Here is a 22837-nt window from a genome sequence, read left to right as displayed (position 1 = left end):
CTTAGCCACTCTCCTCCTCCATAATTATTTTTTTTTTTGGTTCTGACGCTTCTGCCATAAGGCTTTCAGGAGGCATATCTGTTTTCTTTAGTTTGCTAAGCCTGTGAGTGAAGTATGTTCACTTGTATAGAGGGAGGAGGTCTGAACACACAGAACACAAGCCTAAAGGCATTGCAGATAGATGGGGAATTGTTGCATGGGGAAGATAAGAGGACTGGTTAGTGATGGAAGATGAGGAATTAAGTATTTTTTAACATAAAGAGGAAAAAAGCCATAAGCTGCTTAATAATGTATAGAATGAAGTGTTTTGTCTTCCAGTGTTTCACATCTACCTGGCATATTTTGTGAGTTGCAGCCAGGTGAACAAAGCTAAACAAAACACAGAAGCAGCCAAAAAAAGGAGGAACAAATAAGTTACAATACCCAGCAACCTGCTTCATATGTATAAGTAAATGATGTGCCATTGTTTACATTGCAATATTTGATTAGTTGAAAAGTGGTAAAATGTTTTTGACAGGTGTACTCCAGGCCCAATCCAGTAGTCCTGACAGAAAAAAACTACCCCCTGGAAAGCAGTGGAAATTGGACCTGTGTCCGACAATCACAGCTGCACCTGCGAACCATGACCCAGTGTAACAGCTTGAAAGGCAAATGAATTCCTGTTAAACTGAGTATCAAGCAAGATCGTGACGATAGTTCTGTCCAGTACTATTTGATGGTGGGTGTATAAACTGCGATCTTCCATTTTATTGCTAGGTTTTTAGTTCCTCAAACAAGGTATTTCCAGCAGCAAAGAAGCTTTACAGCAGGAGTGTAAAGCTCTGCCTAAGCACAAAAAATAAGCCATTATTTGGAATTCTAGCTTCAAGGGAGTGCTGCCTCGAACCTCAACTGAAATTTTTAATCCTCTTTCAGTTTAGATGTGGAAGATGGTATATTGCCCAGCTTGTCACAGGAAACAATCTCCTTGAGAATATTTGTTGACATGAAGCAAAATTCCTCAGGAGTTCCAGGGAGAGATACTGCTATAAATGCAGCTTTATTCAATAGAGGCAGAGAGCGTGCACAGCCTTGAACTAAAGAAAAAGTGATGAAGAAACCCAAATATTTTTATTGTGTGTAAGTCACACACTCCACAATGGTGTAGAGCAATGAATGAGAAGGCATCTGCTAGTCACTTCTCTCCAAAATGACTAAAATGAGAGTAGGGTCAATCCTTGAAGAGTTAGATGTTTGCTCAGCTGTATCCATTTGGTTTTTCTACTTGGCTTCTGCCAGCAAGGTCAGCATTTTACTCTGTCAAGTAAGCCATATTCCTGTAGTCTCGATCTTTAAAGGCTACCTCAGATAGAATTATTATCAGTCTCAACAGACTATGAGCCAGCCTTGTAGTGTTATCAGCCAGATGTGGAATAACAGGAATTTACAAGAATAATTGCATGGCATAGAAACCCTGGGTATCGGCCTGGTTACTAGATGAATTATCGGATTCCATTCCTGACGGTCATGAAACTACTGTATTCTTATATCTGTGTTAGATGCTACACCAAATGGTAAAACTTTCCGTGTTTCTTATATAATACTTGCCAGGAGTAATACCCCCCAAGTCAGATCAGTGAGGACTTTGATATTAAAAGCTATATGAATGATCTGACAGGTGAAATAACTTTGACAAATTGAAAAAAATGAATACTGCATGAAACTGAAAAGGCTGTTTTCCATCACTCTAAGTGATTAAGCTGACACTATTAAGACAAATTGAACTATGAACATCTTTAGAAATATTCTCAAGGAACTCGCAATCAATCTTCCTCAGTCCCCATCCAATACTTTTTATTTATTGCATTACGTAGTTGCTTTCAGTGTAATCTTTTAGCTTTATTTATCTTTTTTGGTGGTCTCACATGAACTATATCATTACCGTTGTTGAAACAAGTAAAGCTTTATTGTTATGTACAATTACAGCATGAAAATAGTACTTATGATAAGCTGGAAGCTGGTAAAAGGTTGTGCAACCATATAGGTTCTGTTTAGTAGTTTGGTCAGAGACACGCCTCAGCAAAGGATGTGGTAGAAAAACATTTAATCATCCAAATATGCCGTGTGCTGACTTTTCTCCAGGCCTGTACCACACTGAATTTGGATGTAGACTCTTCTCTTCAGACACAGCTAGTTAACTTAGCCTATGGGGCTCAGGAGCGATTTCACTCTTTTACCACTCCCACCCTGCCACCCCACCCCTTTACCCCCTTTTCCTTTCTCCCAGGGCCAGGTACGCCAGCCCCAGCTCTGTTTTGTGGCACCTTTTGCAATGCAGCACCCAGCTGGCCCTTGCCAGCCCAGACGAGGAGTACAAGAGCTGGGCAGCCACCAAGCACGTAGCCGCCTCTACCAGGAGACATCACTATTGCAGTAACATTTTGTTAAGTCAGGTGTATAAAGTGAGACACAGTGCTCTTCTCCTTTTGCCTTTTTTAAGCAAGTATCAGTTTAAAGGAATTTTACAGGTATTGGCAGTTTCCCATAGAAACCTTGACTAATTTTCTCAGAGCTTAGATTTTGGAGATGAAGCAGTGATGTCCTCATTTTCTCTTACCCCTTGCAGCAGTGCTTTCCACTGCCTGATTTCACTTCAGTATTTAGTGGCACCTTAAAATTAACTATGTCCTCATGAACTTGGCAGTAGTACAATTCATAATCTTAAAAGGTCCTAGCACGGACATTTATTTCTCTTTGCACATTTATACTCCTCAGAAGTAAATCATTACATTTTGTTAGATCAGTGCCTTGTCAGATGCTGAGTGCTCGCCTTTCCAGTTGAAGGAATGAAGGAATGGAAGTGTGCAGTTCTTTCTGGAGACCTTCAGGGTATGTTAAAATAATGGCCTGTCAGCTTTCTTTGGGTTTTAGACACAGTTGCCATTTTCATTTCTAGAACTTGTAAGCCTAGGTCAGCTTCCCTGTGAAAAACATTGGCCTTTACCAGTTGACTCGAGATCAAGTTCTGCCCATCTCATGTTGACCTGCAGATTAGTGCACAAACACTAATATATTCATTTTTCCAAGAAACAGTATCCTTAAGTTCCTGGTAGCAAATGGTAGTGCCTAATTAAACTAGACTTGCATAATTTTTGAGTGCAGACTAAGTGCACGGCCGTGGTTACTGTAGTGTTTGGGGAGGCTCCCTCATCTGTGTTAGAAAGCTTTTATCTTTTGCAAAGGCTGTTTCATGAACCCTGTTTCCTGCTGTGCTGGAGCTGGAAGAATGGATAGCACTTCTTATGCCTTTGCATAGCTTGCATACAATCAGCCAGTTCAAGCAGTGGGACAGCTTTGCTACAACAAGAAATGTCTGTGAAACAGATGAAGGCATGGATTCACTCCCAGTGAACCGGCAGACCCGCTGTTAAGGGGAAGTAAGCTGATCCAAAATACACAGGCAGGGCAGATGTTCCTTGCTTACTAGTGTAAAAAATGGGATGGGATCCTTGGGCAGCACAGCTACAACACACTGAGCTGCCTGTTACCCAAACAAGAGTGCAAGGTGCCCAGCTTGGAAGGTGTTTGTCATCATAATGCAGAATTGTCAGGGACATGTATCTAGAGTGCAGAAGGATAGATCTCCCTTCAGGAAATGACAGCTTCGCACTGCAGTTTTGGCATAAGGTAACTACAGGGCTCGTGTACTGATGTACTTTCTGACTGAGACTAAACAGAGTCAAAGGATTTCCCACTGGTGAAGAAGTTTTTACATGAATAATCTTCCTCCTGCCCATACGGGGAGCATAGACGGAAGGAAAGCAGTATCTGTGCAGCACTGATCTCTGACTTATTTGCAGCTGTCACAAGCAGCTCCGATTTCTGTTGGAGGAGTGGTTGACACACAGGAGCTCCAAACAAGGATTTGGTTTGCAGAAAGGTGATCACTGATACATCCATTTTGGCCAGTTCCCAGGGTCTGTGCCCACAGAATGGCTTGACCATGCATTATGGGGTTGTTGAATAATAATAATAATAATAATAAAGGAAAAAAGAAGAATTTTACTTTTTTGTTGGAAAAATTTGGGGTAGAAATCTGTAATATAGAAGAAAGCCTCTCCAAGCAGCATCAGGTTTGTTTCTCAGTTAATTTGCAAGTCTTATATTTTTACTGTTTTTAAACATGCTTTTCAGTTCATGGTCTTGAATTTGGGTGCAATTCTAGGGAGAGGTGCTTGAAATTGAATTGTTGGTGCTCTGTGCTGTGTGGTAACGCTAACCCTTTACTAGGCAGAAGAGAACATGCAGCTGGGGTGCAGACAGCTTCCATTTCAAAGCTGTAACACAGAAGTACATCCCAGGGTACCTCACTTCTTCTGTGATGGGACTTGTTCTCCTGAGAAATTCTCTGCTGTCTGTGCTGCTGACCAGCCACGTTCAGCTGAACAGCACCCAAGTTCTCAATAGGCAGACTAATACCTCCTCAGAGATGTTGGTTATCTGAACAGCTCTGCTCTTAGATCCATTCCTTGATATCCTTCCTGCTTCAGTTCTCCAGCAGCAGAGAGCGGGGTGGTTGTGCTTCCATACTTTCTTCAAGTAAAGAGGGTGATGGGAACCTCTTGTTTCCTTTCCAGGACCTGGGAGAACCACTATATTAGAACTACACGGCTGTATCCAGCCAGACCCTGGTGCAGTTGAATGAAAGGTGTTGGAGCCTGACTGTAACTGGAGAATCTCATGTTTTCCCTCTCTTTTCGTTGACCCCAGACAAGGGAAGCTTGAAGAAAGGCCAGCTGCCATTTTTTCCTTGAAACTCTCCAGTGTTTGAGACACAGTGAATAGAGATGCTTATTGCATTTGACCCGTGTAGCAGCACCAGCTGCTCTCAGACAGCCTCTTAGCTACAGGCACAGTTGTGCGCCATCCTTTTGTGCAGTACTTCACTTGCAGCTGTGTCTGAAATTTTCCCATTCTGAAGATTTAACAGCAGAATTTGACGGGTTTAGTGCTGCGCAGTCTTGGCAGGTGAGACCTGTGAAGATTTTGTATTCCGTTAGCAATAACCAAAGTGCTGTATTGTCATCTTTACCAGTAATCCGATTCATCAGGAATAAGTGCAGTCTTCAGTTTCTGATTGGACCTGTGATTAGTGACCCACAAAACAGGACAGGACTGACATTGTTGCCTTCATGCTGGTGAGGCAAAGAGCAAGCCTCAAAATCCCCAAAATTTACATGTTAAAACCAAGCAATACCAACGGGATCTATAGGGAAGTCTGTTTTACTCAAGATTGCAGTCAAGTACGGTTTTCCAATGAACTGAAACAATCGTACTAGTAGTTGTGCTGAGTCTACACACCTTGTCATGTGGTTGTGTTAATATGAGAAAACTGGGAAAGTACGCTCTCTAGAAATTGCTATTCATGGTGCTGTTACAGCGTGAACGTACTGCAGTAGCAACAGTATCAGTAGTACTTCAGGAACTAATCTGATTCCTTGAACAAAGTTTTCAGGACATTTAAAAAATATATTATGATTTTGAAAAGAAGGGTGTGCTCGACACTGCTTATAAGAAAAGCAGACAGCTGTGCACTTGGAGCCGGGTTCCCTGCTGTAGGAGGTAGTTCAGGCAAACTGGGATAACACTGAGGGGAGGCAGACCCCTCTGACTTTGTGCCTGTTACATTTCTGTGGCTTTGGGTGTTAGCATCACCTGAAAGAAAAAAACCCAGCTGGCCATGACATTGCACACAAGGTCCCTGAAAAATCCCAGCCCGTCTTTGGTAGAAAAAAGTCAAACTTAAGGAGCGAACTTAAACATCACACAGTGCAGTAAGGTATTACCAAGTTGGCTACAGCATCTTTCCGCTTGAGTCAGCTGTCCTGCTGAACAGGGGCATGTGTATCTTTTTGCAGCATTTTTGAGTATTATAACTAGTTCACAAGCTCCCTCTTCTGGGCTTCCAGGATAGGAGACCAATGGCAAAGCTCCTGTTAGGTTATTTGTAAACCAACCCATTTTTTTTTCAGCTTATTTTGACACTTTCTACAGCATCAGAAAAAGGGTATGATCAAATTCATGTAAATGGATTTTTAGAAATATGACAGAGAAAGGCCTGATGTGTTAGATGCATATTAATATTTTTTACATGCATAGAAGGTGGCTTTTTCCACAGTGATGTAAATGTCGCTGTTACTTCATAAAGGTACTGATGCATCTAAAAAAAGATAATGATACTTGGCATTCAGCAAAGATACATACAGGAAAGAGCACTAAGAAAATAAACACAGGTCTGTTAAAAGAACTAAAAGCTTACAGTCCTCAAATATTCTCAATACAGTATGCAGTTTCAGGTAGCAGTGGTTTTCAAAAGGCAAATCATGAGCCAAGAGACTTTGTAGCAAACATTCAGAAGAATAATGAACCGCTGAAATTGGTACTGTCATCAGAAGCAAAGAAGAGCTAGTCCTTCTTTCTGCCTGATCCTCAAGGTCAAGATATCTGTCTACAGTTTTTGAAACAATTATCTAGCACCCAGCATTGCCATAACCAATATATTACAAAATCTCTCGTAGCAGATTAAAAGGATTGTGAAATTGCTTCCAACTAAACAATCTCAGGTTGAGAAAGATTGCTAACAACAAAAAAGGACAGCGTTCTCTAATTGCTGTAGACATAGCACTCCTTTGCTGACTTTTAACAGGGATTTACAGAATAAAGTACCTGCCTTAAATAACTCAAAAATTTGTGGAGTGCCTTAATGGGAGAAGGCATATTGTCTGCAGTGGCACAACAGAAAAATGGAGAGACTTCAGAGGCAATCACAGTGGCTTTTTACTATAAGTAGGGCTCCTAGGCACAGGCAGTAGTACAAATACTACATATTACAGTGCTGCTCAAGTGTCGTACTTAAAGTAAGAGCTATAGGGGAACACAGCTGTCACCAAGGTGATTGGAACTGTTGTTTAACAGTATACAACATCACTGAACAATGATTTAAAACAGAAAATAAGGAACTCCACTGACCAATTGATACAAAAATTCCAGGGAAAATGCGGAACACATGTATTTTAAATTTTGATCTAGTGAGGGTACTAAAATGGACACATCCAGTGTAACACGATAGGTTGTGGTGTCCTTAAAAATACTAAACGTGTTAGCTGAAATATTAAACCACCAGCAATATATCTCTTAATGTCACTAGTCTTTGTAAGTACTGACATGATAAAGAATAATTTTACCTGCTGTGTAGCCAGCTCATATTAAATGACATTCAAGAAGTTTCTCAAAAAATGTAGCTATCTCAAGCATGAAATTTTTTTCTGAGTATAGGATATTCTCATATTGGCTTTATTCTTCATCAAAGCATCTGACAGCTTTCAACAGTGGATGTGATATCAACATGCAATTTATCCTTTCAAAGCCTTTGGGATGATCAGTTTATTTCTTTGCCGTCCCTAATGAAACATACTCTTTCAGTAATTCCTGGGTCAAGGAGGCACTGTGACTACACTGAAATTAAAATTAACTTTGTAGAACCATGGCTACACGTACGTCTGTGGTTATGATTTATGTGGTTTATGATTGTTGTTTTGGTCAAAAGTTTTTAGCTGTTTTATTAAAGCTGTTGTGAGGGAGCATACAGAGACTGGCCACATATTATCTGTTTCTTGGTAAGGTGAAAGAATTGGTTGAAATAAAATGTAGCAACCAATGGAAAACTTAAATGTGATTTCTGATCATTCAACCTGTGGAAGTCCATTAATAATGATGGTAAATGAATGTTTCTGTTCCAGCAAACAGTTTCCTAGAATAAGGAGCAAATACAAAACCTTCATATTTAAGTGTTTTGGAAAACAGAGGTAACAGCGCAATTACTGTGGATTTAGGCAATTGGTAAGAGAGACTTGGAGTCAGCATGGAAGTTTTCTTACCTAGCTATTAGTTAGGACACATCTTCTACCCGTCTTAAAGCGTACAGGTCAGTGAGTAGCCAGAAGGTTGCTTTCAAGATATACAGGTTATTTTCTTTTACATTTTCTTCAGTAATGTGGAAGTGGGTCAGGAAGAGTTGATTTCTATCGTCCATTCCAATTATGATTTTAAATAATCATTTTGATCTAGCTTTGCATGTGAGCTTTTTTTGCATTCTGAAAAAGAGGTGATATTCATTAGCATATTTCATTATGCCAGCCCAAACAGTATACTATGTATAACTGAAGTAATCATAGCGCTTAAGTGTTTGACTTTTTATACTTACATTATATAAAAAAAAGGTGAACAATGCATTTCTTCCTAACTGATAACTTCTTTGTGCAGTGTTGTGCAAGGCTGGATTTGGGTAGAAATTTAAATCCATTCAAAATACACCATCAGTACTTTAAAATAGCCATTATTAGGTCCCAAACTGCAAGATGGTAAAATGAGAGCTCTGGAGAGTATGCAGTGTGTCTCACCATGTCTCCGCTGTCCTCATTTGCTTAGGATTTAAACTATTTCTTTAAATTCAGTGAAATTAAAACAATTAATTTAAAAATGACTGGCAATGAGTGAAGTCTCCAGATGTTAATGGCTTATTTACTTCTACTGCAGTAACATTAAAGAACACTAATCACGATCAGAAGTAGGTTGTTTTCCAGGTTGTACAAATAGCATAGTCATTTGGAGCAGCTGTAATAAAATGCCTTGTTAACAGGGAGCAAGGTAAGATAGACAAAAAAGATATTTCAGCCATTAGTTTTCAGTGAAGTTTTAAGTGACATTAATTTTCCATACCATCTTATACATGCCAAATGAGAGAATATAGTTTATAACAGATGTTGCATCCATACTTAACACTGACAGTATTATCTAAAGAGTAAATCCTGTGGTAATACAAACTATGGCGAAACCAAATGTGTTCAGAAACACTTTAAAAACATTACCTTGATATTCCAGTTAGTTTTGGATTGCTGTTTATCTTGACAGGGATATTTCTACAGCCTTTTTCTTTTTTCTGCCTCATTTTGCCTGTTTTCTTTCTCAGTTCACTTTTCCTAAGTTGAAATATATTTTTGCAAAGTACAGCTGCCATACAGGTTTCCCCCTAAAGCCAAAACACTACTTCAACTAAGTTACTTAAATTACCTAGGTACTGGTCCATAACCTACAGGTGTGGCTGACACAGAGGAAATTGCTGATGATTGCAGTGAATTGCATATAATTACAGCTGTAGTTAAAACCTGGAAAACCAGCTCCTCACTGTGTGCTTTAGGTCAGTGACTTGGAAAAATGAACATCTGGTGAAAGGTATGGTTTTTTCAGTCTTAGTTTTGATGTAAATAAGGCATTAGTCATTTCTTTGGACTGCATTAAAGGCAGTGTTGACCTGTTCATGATGATAAAGTCCCGTAAACGTAGCTAGCCTGTCTTCACAGAAACCTGTCTTGCGCTTCATTTTTCTTAGCATTGTCTTGAAATAAGAAGGCCTGATTCTTTTACTAAAACGCTTCCGGACCTACATATGTAGTATTGGTTTTTCAAGAAAATTTAGGATCCTCTTCCTTTCTTCTTCTTTTTTTTATCATGCTTGCAGAAAAATCTGCCTAGCTTGGTATGCCCCGATAAAGCCTGTAACATTTACTCCCTCTCTAGGTCTGTTTTTCTTTGTCTTATCTGCTACTCTGGAGGCTGATGTTCTGCAGCTTGCCTGGTTGCTTGTTGTCAGGTGCCATCCTGGGAAGGAAAGGCAGGAGTTCTTAGTGGGCCTCTTTTCACTTCTTTTTTGCAGCTAAAGATTTGACAGTTTCCTGAGACAGGATGAAATTCTTGTTTTGAGAAACATTATGTACATTTACTATTTTGTGTAAGGAGCTCTTAATAATGATGTCTATTATGGCATGCTCATAAGATTAAAGGCAGTACTTTGTCTTGTGCACCAGCAAAAATGCAGAGTCCTGATAAATGTCTAGAAAATAAAATTATTATAATAGACTTGATGTTTGGTTTGATGTTTCTGTTTAGGTGCTGACCCCAGCACAAATAAAATCAATTTGCCTGGCCATACTAGAATCAGGAAAGCAGTATGCAGTGAAGAAGAGGAAACCGTTTCCACTCATGTATTCCTACTATGGAACAGAGTATCTTGGTGAGTAAAACACACCAGCTGTGTTGAAAGTGATGCTGTGTTGTAGATGTTTCAGAAATAAAATATGTAAAAACCACAGGGTGGGATTTCTCCTGACTGAGTTGGGACCATCCAACTGTGTGGAGAAGGTCCACAGAGAGAACAGTCAGGGGATGTTATTTGTAAGCTGCTGTTGCCACACAGGGACTTGCAGAGCATTTTTTGCTGTAGCAGTACAACTCAAGCATATGGTCAGCTCCTATCCATCACGAGCGGCTTATCTGGAGCTCTTCTGAAGCAGTGGTGAAAGGTCACTGAGTAGGTCCCTAGTGGGGTCTTCAAGGCACGATATCACACTGGAGAAAGTGTGAGATTGGTTTGTGGATGTTAGTGAGTTCTCTGGCAGGGGAGCAGAGGTAGAAATCTCTGAGTGGTGCTGCTCCACAGACCCTGGCAGGTACAGACAGTTCTTGCACTGAAATTTAGGTTTTAGATGACTGATACTGTCAGTCAGTAACTGGGAATACTATTTATGGTCCAGTTACATTTTGGGTTTAACAAAGACTTCAGAATACCAATCCAGATTCAGTAGTGTGTGAAGAGTAATGTCTTGAAACAGTATTCAGTTTAGGTTCAGTTTAGCTCCACACACTGACTTTCAGTCATATCAGAGTGGAAGTAGAAAAAAATCATACATATTTTTGCATAATTAGGGGAACTGGAAATGACAGAAGTAGTAACAAATCATAGTGTCAAGCACCTAGGAAGTTTTTATTCCAAGCACCTGTAATGTGCATGAAGAAGATGGAAGAGCCATGCACTTGACAAGGAAATCGGTTCCCAGGGAAAGCTGCTGTGAGGTGAAGGCAGGACCTAAACCCACCCTCTGATTTGACTCTTTCTGTTCTTTACAGGTGCAGCACATGGGCTTTCATCAATCCTTCAGATGTTGCTTTCCTATTATGAGTACCTGCAGCCAGCAGATCAGGAGCTTGTATGGCAGAGCGTTGATTTTCTTATGGACCAAGAACAGAACAGCAACTGGCCTCCTGAGCTGGGAGAGACAATCGAGCGGGAGAATGAGCTTGTACACTGGTGTCATGGAGCTCCAGGTTCTTTTCCCATTGATGCTATGACTAGCCAGATGCTGATCACATTGCTTTTCCATGTTAGGTGACTCCATGTGATTGCCATTGATCGCAAGTTAAATTTGACCAATTTTGGCATTTTAGGAGATGCAGGCAAACTATTTAGGCTTTTTGTTTCAGTAAAGAGTGGCTTATTGCTGAAGCAGCTGGAATGATAGGTTATTTTCTGCTTAAAAGTAGGGGTGATCATAGCTGAAAGAATTTTGGTGATCCTGAACTGTATGTTTGCCAGTCTTGCTCTGTTTCATGACAAGACCTCAAAGAAAGGTACAGCTGAGTCAAAAGACAGCATATGGCTGGACAGAAAAATAGTATGCATAGATGTATCTGTGAGTTTTGGGAAGGCCTTCAGAATACCTTTTTTCCCTGCACATCAGAGTCAAAGTTTATGCTGCACTTATTACATGGATAATGCATAAATTTGACCAAAGTATTTTCATGTACTTGCAAGAGGCATTTTTCTGAAAGTCACCCATACAAAACTGCTTTTCAGAGAAAAAGAGAATTAATCCTTAGTTTGGGTTCATGAGGCAAAGCTGGCTGATGTCTGTCCGTTCAAAATCTAATCCTATACCTTAGTAATTTCAGCAAGTAGTGCTGTGTATTGAGTTTTTATCCCCAGACAGAATTTTATTGCTGACTAGTATTGGCTTGGTAACATGAACCTAGATGCTTGCAGAAAAACTTCCTTTTATTAAAGAACATCCATGAGCATTGATGCATTGCTTTTAAAGGTGTTCTATTTAAAGTAACAAAAAGTACATTATAATGAACATCCTTTAAATGTGCTTTCTGGTAATGCACTTTGTTGTTGTTGGTATGATTAAGGAACAACCTTCTTGCTCTTGTACACTAGGGAAATGAGGGGAAAACAGCTTTTGCTTACCAACCTTTTTTATATTTAAGGGGAAAAAATTCTCCTTCTCTGGAGATATTCAAAACCCACCTGGATGTGATCCTGTGCAACCTGCTGTAGATGAACCTGCTTTAGCAGGGGTTGGACTAGATGATCTCCAGAGGTCCCTTCTGACCCTGGCCATTCCGTGATTCTGTGGTTGCTTCTGCAGTATGGCTGGAACCCGCAGGGAAGATGCCCTCTTTGTTTCAGTATCTTCAGAGTGGCCTTTGACTTTGCTTTAACTGTTAGTGAAGACATATGCAGTGAGACTCAACCAAAGTGACAAAATCCCAAAGAAGTTACTTTAGGGGACATGTAGAGACATGCAAATTCATGAATTGCTATTGTTCTTCCCCAGAAAGTCCTGTATTCCATCACTGTTCTTGGGTAGTAACGCACATGTAGCTTACAAGAACACTTTTCAGTTATTTCAGTGTATGTTATATTCAGACCACAAGTGAGCTATTCTAAACATTTCCTTAGGCACTTGATTTCTTTTTTGTCATATGCATTCTTTTAAGGTTGCTGTGAACTGAGCTGTGCAGTGCTCTGTTGAAGATTGTGATTATTTTATCTGAATCCCCTCTAAAAATGTCAGCTGTTTTTGTTTTTTTTACAGAAGTTAGTATGCATATCTGTAGATAGAATAAAGCAGCTTAGACCCCACTGAGGAAAAAAAAAAAAAAGAGCAAGTTTCTTTTTCTCATTCAGTAAAAAATTGTATCTGTTGCCAGTGTAGAAATGATCTTGTCCATCCTTGTGTTTCTGTCACTGTAAATGGGTGAGGTGAAGGGGGGTTTGAAAACAATAGAAGACATGGCTAAGACTTTACTGTTTTAAAGGCAAAAATGTGACTGCTGTTTTAAATTGATAAAAGACTGGGCATGTTAGAGTAAACCCTGAAATTCAGTAATGCGTTGAAAAAGATTGACAGTGGTGTTGTCACAGGGAGTGGATAAGTACATCTTACCATATGCTTTTTAGCATATCGGATACGCTCCCCTCCATGTGGCATATATAGATATGTAACATTGACATGTGTAGTGCATGAGACTGCAGTTTTTTTAGTGTATTAATCTTAATTTTCGTGTGTGTTGTACAGAACCCTTGCCCTGCTTACTACAAAAGACAATCTCGCTGCTATTTTCCTAGGCATTGCATATTTGTTTGCCAAAGCTTACCTGGTTTCCAAGAAGCCTCAATATCTGGACACTTGTATCCGCTGTGGAGAGCTAACTTGGCAGAAGGGCCTGTTGAAGAAGGGACCTGGAATATGCCATGGAGTGGCTGGTAGTGCTTATGTGTTCCTGCTGCTGTATAGGCTCACTGGAAACTCAAAATACATATACAGGGCACAAAGGTTAGCATTCCTGCCTTTCTAGATTCAGGGTCATATTGGAAAGTTGCAGGAACATTTGTAAAGCTGCTCAGTCTGTGATCACCGCCCTTGGATGTAAACTGAGTGTTTAAGCCTCAGGTGCAGTTCTGTGAATTGTGGGGCAGGCGCAGTCGCGTGGGGAGCCCTGCGGTCCTGCTTCCAGGCTGCCTGTGGTGGGAGAAGCACTGAGTTCTCCCAGGCTCTCTCCCTCCCTCCCTGCCTGCAAGCCTGCGCTCCTTCGGAGGGAGCAGAGCGGGTGGGGAGGAGCAGCGTGCATCCAGGTCTCATCCTGACATGAGATCAGAAACCAGCCAAGTTGCGTACCCAAGTCCAGGAGCAGACTAAAATGTGATTTGTTCTGATTTTTCACAGCATTTAACACTATACCTTACTATTAAAAGTGGAAAATAAGTATAGGACCTGCTTTGCTGTTATTTTACGTTTTTTTTAATTTATCATTCCCAGCTTTAGCCAGTTTGGCATTGTGCTGTTCAGCTTAGCTAGTGGGGTTAATTCCATTTGTCCTGATGCAGGCAAGTATGGTCTGCTGAAAATTCTGTCCCGGTGCTGCTATTATCTTTAATTATATTTCTGTAATTTAGTGTACATGTTTAAAAATACAGTATTCAATGTTTGTTACTGTTTTCCTTACTACATAGAATAATGAGGGGAAGTGGGATAGTAATTAGGGTGACATTTTCAGCTGTTTCCTTTGAAGTGAGAATATTTTATTTGTGTAGTTACTTCAGCATTACAGCATTTGTTGCATCAATGTCAAGCATTGCTTGCATCCTGCTGAAAGAACAACCAAGGTAGAAGGTTTTTAAAAGTATGTTTAAAGATGCATCCTACAAAAACCAGAAAAAATGTATAGCTCTTAGACAAGCATAATGCACGTACAGATTGCAAAAATTTGTTAGATCTCTTCTAGAGACCCAATGGACCTCAGTTTCATGTAGAAATTAGTGTAAAATTTGCAGATAATAATGAACATTCTATTGTTCTTAGTCATTGAATGTTATTGAAATAATGCTTTCAAACAACAAGTAGACATAGAGGGACATCAAATAGTAACATTTATTTTTTTTCTCTCTCTTAGGTTTGCAGAGTTCTTATTTACAGAAGAATTTAAGGCTGGTTCCCGGGCATTAGAAAGTGTATATAGTCTGTATGAAGGTTTCTCAGGAACTGTGTGTTTCCTGACTGACTTGCTGCAACCCAACCAAGCTGAGTTTCCTCTCTTCAGTGTCTTCGTCTAGAGAGTATCATTCTCCAGTGCCACGTCCTGGTGGCTATGGGAAAGGGCACCTGCGGTTTCACATATTTGTCAAGACAGGCTATTTACGAAACAAGCCACTGGTACCACTAATGCTAGCCTTAATGTAGCTGGGAGTCAGGTGAAAAAGAAAATACTCTGGGGTTTTGGGAGGGAAGTGTGTGGTCAAAAAAAATGTGTCAGTGGAAAAAAAAATGGGGGAAGTGATTGAATCTGATATGATAGCTATTTAGCTGTAATAAGAAGCAAAATCTAATTATTGAAATGAGAGAGAAAGGGGCATTATCAAATGTTTAATTTGGTGGTTGCACAGGGGGGGGGAAAAAAAGCAAGCTAGAATTACAGGGGCATGCAAAAAGAGGAAACAGTGATACATCCATTAGGTTTTAAAGAGACCTGCAAAAACAACTCTTCATGCAGCAATGCATTGATCGGGGAGGGTGTTGTAGATGTGTCACTACACCGCACAAAGGCAAAATCTGGAATTTTTTTACCTAAACCCACATCTACTATTTTTAGTAACATGTATTAGTAGTACCTGTCTCTTGGAGCTCTTTCATCTTCATATGCATATAAAGATAATTAGGTAGATAGCTTTATATTCAGCCTGCAGTTTCACAAGTTCATTTCAGCTAGTGGGGTTTCATGTGCATAATTGAGAACTGAACTTGACCCTTCCTTTCAGAACTCAGTCTGTGGCAAGGAGCTGGTCTCCTTACTGATTTACTGTAACTTTGTCACTTCCTGTCAATACTTTCCCTGTCACAGGGAAGATGAGTGGAGCCATGGAAAAGACTTGGATCAAAAAGTTCTATAGCAAAGGTACAGCAGGCAGATGCTTTCTTCACGATACAGCATTACTAGATAAGTATTGTTCGCTGACACAGAAGCTTCCTTTAAAAATTAATTGCTCATAGCAGCATTTCTGAACAATAATGTACATATTTCAGAGAACAGAAAATCTGTTTTCCTTGATGATTTGTTCACTACAAACACTGCAAACTGAATGCGGACCTTGGATGGCATACCGATCTTAAGAAAAACCTCATAACAAAGCTCAAATTACTTCTTTTCCTGGTTAACAAAATAATGTATGTGCCCAAATGATTTGTAGCTATAGAAATAAATGAGTTGCTGAACATTAGTTGCACTAGCACTTAAGGTTGCAATATATGCTGGTTTATATGTATTATGTATATGACATGGTACTTGAAAGCTAAAGAAAATGCTAACATAGATTTGTACTAAAAAAAATATAAAATCAATGTCTGTATTTAAAATAATACTTACTATTTATTTATTTTTATTTATATGGGAATAATGTAGTGCAATAACCTTTAAAGACAGATTGGGAAGACCAGAATGTCATAAAAATTGAAGTAAGTGTGAAAAAGCTGACATACATGCACTGCCAAACAATGCAGTCTCTCTTCCTGCATTCTCAGCTGGAGGAGATTACAATTTCTTTATTTTTAATGCCTTTAATGGATTAAAGTTCCCATTTAATTTCAGTGGGCCTTGATCAGGCTATAAGTTGGAGCCAGGTCTTGCAGTCCTTCTGCATATTAATACAGTAATCCCATTCGTGCTCTTGCCACTGTTATTTTAATGAGATGGCTTGCATTATTATGAGCTGCAGATTAGGATTTCTGCTATTTTGTCTTGCACTGTGCAGCTCTAATTACTTAATCACAGAAGTAACTATTTTTAATTAGTGAATAAAGCAATGCAGTTCTGTATCAATTTGTGAAGAATTTATGGATTTTTTTTGTGAATGGAAATGTTAAAATTCAATATACAGTTGTTACATGTTTATTATTTGTGGGATAAAAGGACTTTTAAGAAAGCCATTAATGTAACTTTGTTACCCTGAGCAGTGAGATGTGTACACGTACGAGGATGTATTTCATCGGGAGGTATACATGTGAGGCTAAATCAAAAAGATAACGGAGATGTGTGTGTGCTCTGCCCAGACATGTTGAAACGTTCCTGTTAGATCAGAGCAAAGCCAGCTGTGAGTAGTGAAGATCCTAAGTCCATTTCTGTAATGAAAGTGGCTCATATTTTTCATAACTGGAACCTTTTCAAACAGATGCTTAAGGAAGGTAGAACTTGGCCTATCTACTTTTCCCCTGTGGTCAGTAAGTTTTCAGTCTCAATTTTTATTGTAGGGTGATGTCACTCAGCTAAAACACGTAAGTAACAACATTTGTGCCACAGCATTTAGGTAGCTACAGTAACTGTATTCCACCTTATTGTAAGACAGAGAAGTAGGTTCTGCCATGTAGACTCGAGCTGTTGCCATCTTACAGTTATTTCCCATCCTTTTATTTAGAGATGCAAACACAGAACAAAACCACCTAGTGTTTTGGTAACTACACTGTCAAAAACCCAAACAGCTCCAAACTTAAGCCTCATGAGAGTATGTGTATCAGAATAGTAATCACGACCTTTTGATTCTGTCCCCAGAGCCTACTTTTTCATTACCAATGGACCACAACGTTTAATTGTTTCCAGTTATTTATTTCTCAGGAGATGCTTGAAGAAGAACGTGTTTGCCAAACCTCAATAAATCTAGAGCACAATAGATCAGTACAGTAACCTGACCAAGTCACGAATTCTAACATATGCCACATGTATGTTAAAATTTACCATAATAGAGGTAGATAAAATCACTCCATTTTATCATGCTTAACTTCCAACTGTCATGTCTGCATTAATCTTTTAATGTAATTCTTCATAAATGGCAGGAAATACACATTAAGAACTCATGTTAGGCTTCTAGGGGTTTTCCCTCTGTCTCTTTGTAGAATTAATTCCTTCTGACTTACATTCAAAGGAGACTCTGATCTGCTCTGTGTTGTGTTCAGCAGTACCCACAAAACAAATCTTGTCTCCGCAGCCATTCTCCATGTGCGAAGCCATGTGTTTGCCTTCATTTGATACTCATCCTGTGAGAAAGAATAGTTATTTTTAGAAAGATTTAGTCCATTCAACAAGGAGAAAAACCAATGTAACCGCCCAGTTTTCAAAATCTAGATCCCAAACATCTCTGCAAGTTATGCAAATTCGGCACTAGCATCAGCAAGGGCAGCATGCAGACTTTGTTTACGACACAAGATCAGTAACATAAACATCCAGTCTCATGGGATACCTCTTGTAAAATCTTGGAATGTAATCGTTCATCTGTTTTATTACACATGGCAGTTTGAGCTCATTCTTAGAGCTTCGTGGCTTTTCTCATCTGACCTTGCTAGGTCAAGGTGGCTACTAGATGTGCTGTAGTCTCAGCTTCTGAGCACAGTGTAAATATACCCCAGGGCTCTTCTGAAAATGCCAGTCATTAAATGAGCAGTCTTTTTTCATCTTTTTCCTCCTCGTAATTGTCTAATATTTTTTCCTTTGTACTATATATGCTGTTACATACATGCTGTTGCAACCTTTATTTGTTGCTTTTAAGACATTGACAGGAAAGCAACCTGAGCAGAGCCATCAGCACTTTTCAGTGTAATAAAAAAATAAGGTCCTTTGTGTTCCCTCCCTACTGCTTCAAGGAATCGATCATGCAACCTTTGCTAGACATTCTGAGTGAGATGCTGTCTCCTTCCTGCTCCTGATTCAGGCCCTAACAGACTGAAAAAGCGTGTTCCTGAACAGATTCTGCCATGGTGCTGTGACAAAAGACTGTGTTACCGGAAACTTGAGAAGCCTCTTTCAAAGTGTAAAACACAACTTACCACATCATGTTTGCACATTAGTTTCTTGACCGCGTTTAGTTTCTAAAGTGTAGGCAATAGGAATTTAAGTGAAATAATAGTTATTTCTGGTTATGCTGTTAAAGCAAAGAGGATGCATTGTATTGGTATTGGTGCTTATTGTGATGTACCTGTGTTTGTGTGATGCTGTTTGTGAGTAAAGCTGTAGATTACAAATCAGTTTAAGGAGCTATATACTATTCATTTGTTTTGATAGGTCATCCATAGATTATTGTCATGGAATAATTTTGAGGGAAACCAGATCTCTAATGTCCAGATATTGTGATTTCAGGACTTGTAGAGCCAGATGCAGTAAGTTTCAGCAGCAGTACCGTTCTAACAAATACACCCTATTTTTTTCCTGCTACTCACAACTTCTCAGCATGATAAGGTATTGATTTTGTGCCACTGCTTTTAATATCTGCTTTGTTTGGATTGTTGTTTCCATCGGTTTCCCTGCCTGTCTTTCCCAACCTATGAATAACTTCAGAGGGCTGAAGAAGCAGCCCAGGTCTTCTGTTCTTTGAAATACGATTGATAGATTTTACTTAAGAGGGGTGTTCCACTTACTTGCATTACATTATTTTACTCTCCCAGGTTTTCTCACTGGCTCTGCCATTTCCCACCTGCTAAGGAAAAATCATTATACTGCGTAACAACTGTCACTGATGTTTTACATCATTAAATAAAACAAAGAGAGACTTTCAAGGGAGCATGTTAACTTCTCTAGTATCTCAGTCTATGCAGATAATCAAAACCAAGTGAAATGGCTAAACATTCCAAAATACATATTTAAATAGTTCTGGGAAAAATGCACAAACATATGCAAGTAAAGTGGTCGCCCCTTTTGCTACTCTGTGAAATTAAGTAATGCCTCTTGATGTTCTAATAATAATTATATGGACATGTACATAATATGATAAGAATACTGATTAGTTTTTAAAGTACTGTGGAAAAAAACAAATTGTAGGTATCGGATATATTCAGAAACATACATATTTAATATGTGCAAATAGAAACTTTCATAAGCAATCAGATTTTTCTACCTACATCGTTATCTGCATATACAGTTATAGCATCTACCAACATACTGCATGTTTTACGCAAACAGTGACCTATTTTAGCCTATGCATGCATTTTGAGAATATGTCCTTGTTACTTGGACCTATAAGATCCATGGACAGAGTGTATCTCTGAGGTCTGCCACGTAAATCTCAGGTGTGGTAATTTCTCCTACATACCTTGAATTTTCACTGGCATGAGTGCATATTCTAATCTGTAGGAAGATTAGTGTATATCAGGAATAAGAATTGCCCTGTGAATTTTAAAAAAGTAATCTTCCTGTGAAGAACTATACCAATTACTGGCTTACAGCACAATCTGGATTGCTCTGAGAAGACATTTCAGTTTATAACAATATGTCCTGGACTAAGTAGTAAGCAGCAGAAAGCTAAATTGAAAAGAAATAAGAAAATGACCAAAAATTACGCTACTGAGGGAACAACATACTTCAAAGCCATAAGCCAAAAATGCTCAGGGCCCACAAAACAATACCGCAATTTAGGGATGTAATAGGCATTTTCCAAGAGAATAGCACAGTTTGCTTCATTGCACAGATAGCGGTACAGTGTGCACCGTACAGGTTTTAGCTTCATTGCCATTGCAGCAAAATCATCATATGCTGAAAACAGCCTCCCTGTGAAGGCGTTGCCTGTAGCTGAACCTACTGCCTACTCCTAGCATTCAACGGAATGGAAGCGATGTACACTATCAATGTTTAGGCAGTTTAAAAAAATAGATTGGAGAAGCCAACATGCACCAACTTTTTGACCTCCTTTGAGTTATTAAACTTCCTAACTAATCTGCACTGTCTCTGATGTCACTGTTGGTCCTGTACCCTGTATATTTAAAATTTTAAATGATGCTCTGAAAAAAGTCAATTTCTAAATAGCAAACAGCTTCGAAATACATAAGGCCATGTTTATTTTTAATACTTACAAGGGAGAAGGTGGAGGCATTTAGGTCAAGTACAGCCATACAAACTAGTATGGCAGAAAATTAATTAAAAACTCATTTTGCCTAGTGGTATAATGATATTTGAATAAAAGATTCTTTATAATGCAGTGATACTCAGCAACAGCGCTGCATGACTATACATGCATACTCCCCTGAAAATTTTATGTAGAAGTCCTGAAGTCAGTTATATCCCATAGTGAATAGAAAACAAATCCTATTCATTTCCTTCTACTTCATATAGAAGAGAAAGGCTGTCCGACCAGAAACTGAACTCTGTTCCTGTCTTCATTACTATGACCATGCGTGAGAGAAGAAAGAATTTCTCTAACAACGGTCTGATTTTGTCACTGATTTGGCCTCCTGCACCCATTTTAAGGGCCTGATATGCCACCTGCTGATGTCAGTGGTGAATCTCCCACTTGATTTCCTGTGGAAGGTTAGATCCTTCACACATGTGAAATAGGGGAAAAACTACGTAATTCCAGACTCCAAGCTTACAGACTTTCCTTTACACAAGTCCCATGAAATTAGTAAGGCTTGTTCGTCCAGTAAGAGGAAAGCACAGGTGTCTGCATATGCAGGGTTCAATTTAATAGCAGTTTTATACCCATTTTCCTTCAACATGTCTGCAACTTACCTGAATGCCAATATGAACAAAAAGTACAGGGAACTGAAATGGCATTATTTCATGTCCAGTTTGTGTTGGTGACACTTGATTATTCAATATATTCCAACATATAGTGTTCATCTCTTGACTACGTGCTACACCCTAGATTGGTTTCTCAGTGTAATAGCCATTTGCAGCCATAATATGGTACAGGCCCTTAGAATCAAGATAGATTTGATTCTTTAGAAATGCACCTTATTGTTTAAAAGCAGGACCCCTGCTCTTCTAATGTTTTAAACACTGTGATCTTTCAGAATGTGTTTATTGTATTAGTTTTGTATTGTAGATTATGATAGAAACTAGATTTTATAGCTTTTTAAAAGCAGTGATAATACTAAGCTTCATAGTGGCAGAAGAAACTCTGTGTATATCCATATTATGAATATTAAAGCTGTGAGTATATTTTGCCTTAAATAAAAGCCCAATCTTGAACAGTATGGTTTTGCATTGGATTGCTTGTTTCTAATCTTTCATAGTGCTAGCAACTTCCCCTTCCAGAGCAGTCACAGCTCAGGGCTCCAAAAGCTTTTCAGTGGTGTGTTATCAAAGGTAAAACCATTCACCGTGGAATTTGGTAAAACATCCAGGCTGCACATAGCGATTAGGTAAAACTAACTCATGGTAGTTGCCCACAACATAAGAGAAGACAGGTTGGTTTTGGCCTGTAGGTTAAAGTTTCCCACTTAGGTGTTTATTTTCAGCCTGCTTAAATCTCAGTACAGGTGGCCTCTTTCCAGAAAGACCCCTCCATTCCCAGTGAAGGGCACTAAAGCATTAAATTCACCTAGGCCCGCCCATAACAAGGTTTTCATCTTTGCCACGAGCTGAGCTCAACTAGAGCTGAACAATGGGACTCCAAACTTGCCAATGCAGCAGTACACTTGCCAGAAATGGGCCACGGCGTTATTGGCATTTTTTGTATATAAATCTGGTGACAGCCTAAGTTGCATTAAAGAATAGTAGGACACATACAGAAGTAGCCATTAGTGTTATCCCATGAATGGTCTAATAGCTTCCCAAACTGTACCTTGCCTTCTTGCTGTGCTCCTCGTAGGTCTCAGGTTGGTAGCTAACCTCCACATGCTGATTTGCTGTTACTGGGAACAGGCAAGGAGAAATGAGATCTATTGGGACAGGCATCAGAGCCAGCTGTGCACGAAACAAGTACCTGCACCAAGAGGAGCGAAGCGGTGATGAGTGGAGACTCCTGTGCAGGATACAAGCACCATCTGCCAGCCTGCCTTGGTACCTCAGGAGCTTTGTTTCTTGCCAGGTGCTTAGATTCAGGATGTTGTGGAGAGACTGCAAAGGCTTGTCTTTCCCTTGGGCTATTACCTTTTGCTGCTTTTCCACGGGGGCATCAAGTGATACTGCCAGGGTGGCCTTGTGCATATTCAGAGTGTCTCCAGAGTTCTGGTGGCAAGGGAGAGGGGCATGGGGTGGTCTGCTGGCGAAGGCAAGAGGCCTGGAGACAGTAGGCAAATGCTGCTGGCCAGCAGCTGGTGTCACAGGAGTTTGTGACCCAAGGAACCTGTGAAGGAAGAGGCCTGGCAGGCGGTGAAGGGGCACTGCACCAGCCCGCCCGCTGGGGTGACAGGGGTCTGAACCAGGT

The 22837-nt window shown here is 39.6% G+C and overlaps 1 protein-coding gene and 1 long non-coding RNA gene across 3 annotated transcripts in view; one reads left to right on the top strand and one right to left on the bottom strand.

Moving 5' to 3' along the window:
• The window catches only part of LANCL3 (LanC like family member 3), a 38674-nt gene extending 17012 nt beyond the window's left edge, over positions 1-21662 (top strand). Inside the window, exons 2-6 of one of the 2 annotated variants that reach the window (XR_008730727.1) lie at positions 9985-10108; positions 11002-11199; positions 13286-13493; positions 14611-17423; positions 18342-21662. Coding sequence is in view for 1 of the 2 variants with exons in the window: in XM_055701079.1 (XP_055557054.1) it covers positions 9985-10108; positions 11002-11199; positions 13286-13493; positions 14611-14770 (690 nt within the window). In the remaining variant the exon portion in view is untranslated. Of the gene's footprint in view, positions 1-9984; positions 10109-11001; positions 11200-13285; positions 13494-14610 lie in introns of both variants that reach the window. The other variant, XM_055701079.1, reaches the window with a different exon arrangement.
• Positions 17604-22690, bottom strand: LOC129735308 (uncharacterized). The gene is made up of 3 exons (XR_008730730.1): positions 22561-22690; positions 22253-22393; positions 17604-17738 (listed from the first exon to the last, which is right to left on the bottom strand). It is a non-coding gene; the product is annotated as an uncharacterized LOC129735308 (long non-coding RNA).
• Between the last annotated feature and the right edge of the window lie 147 nt (positions 22691-22837).

This window comes from Falco cherrug, chromosome 2 (genome assembly GCF_023634085.1).
Source record: "Falco cherrug isolate bFalChe1 chromosome 2, bFalChe1.pri, whole genome shotgun sequence".
In the NCBI taxonomy this organism is placed as follows: domain Eukaryota; kingdom Metazoa; phylum Chordata; class Aves; order Falconiformes; family Falconidae; genus Falco; species Falco cherrug.
The sequence above is the reverse complement of the archived record's forward strand: the minus strand, read 5'-3'. Positions and strand labels throughout refer to the sequence as shown.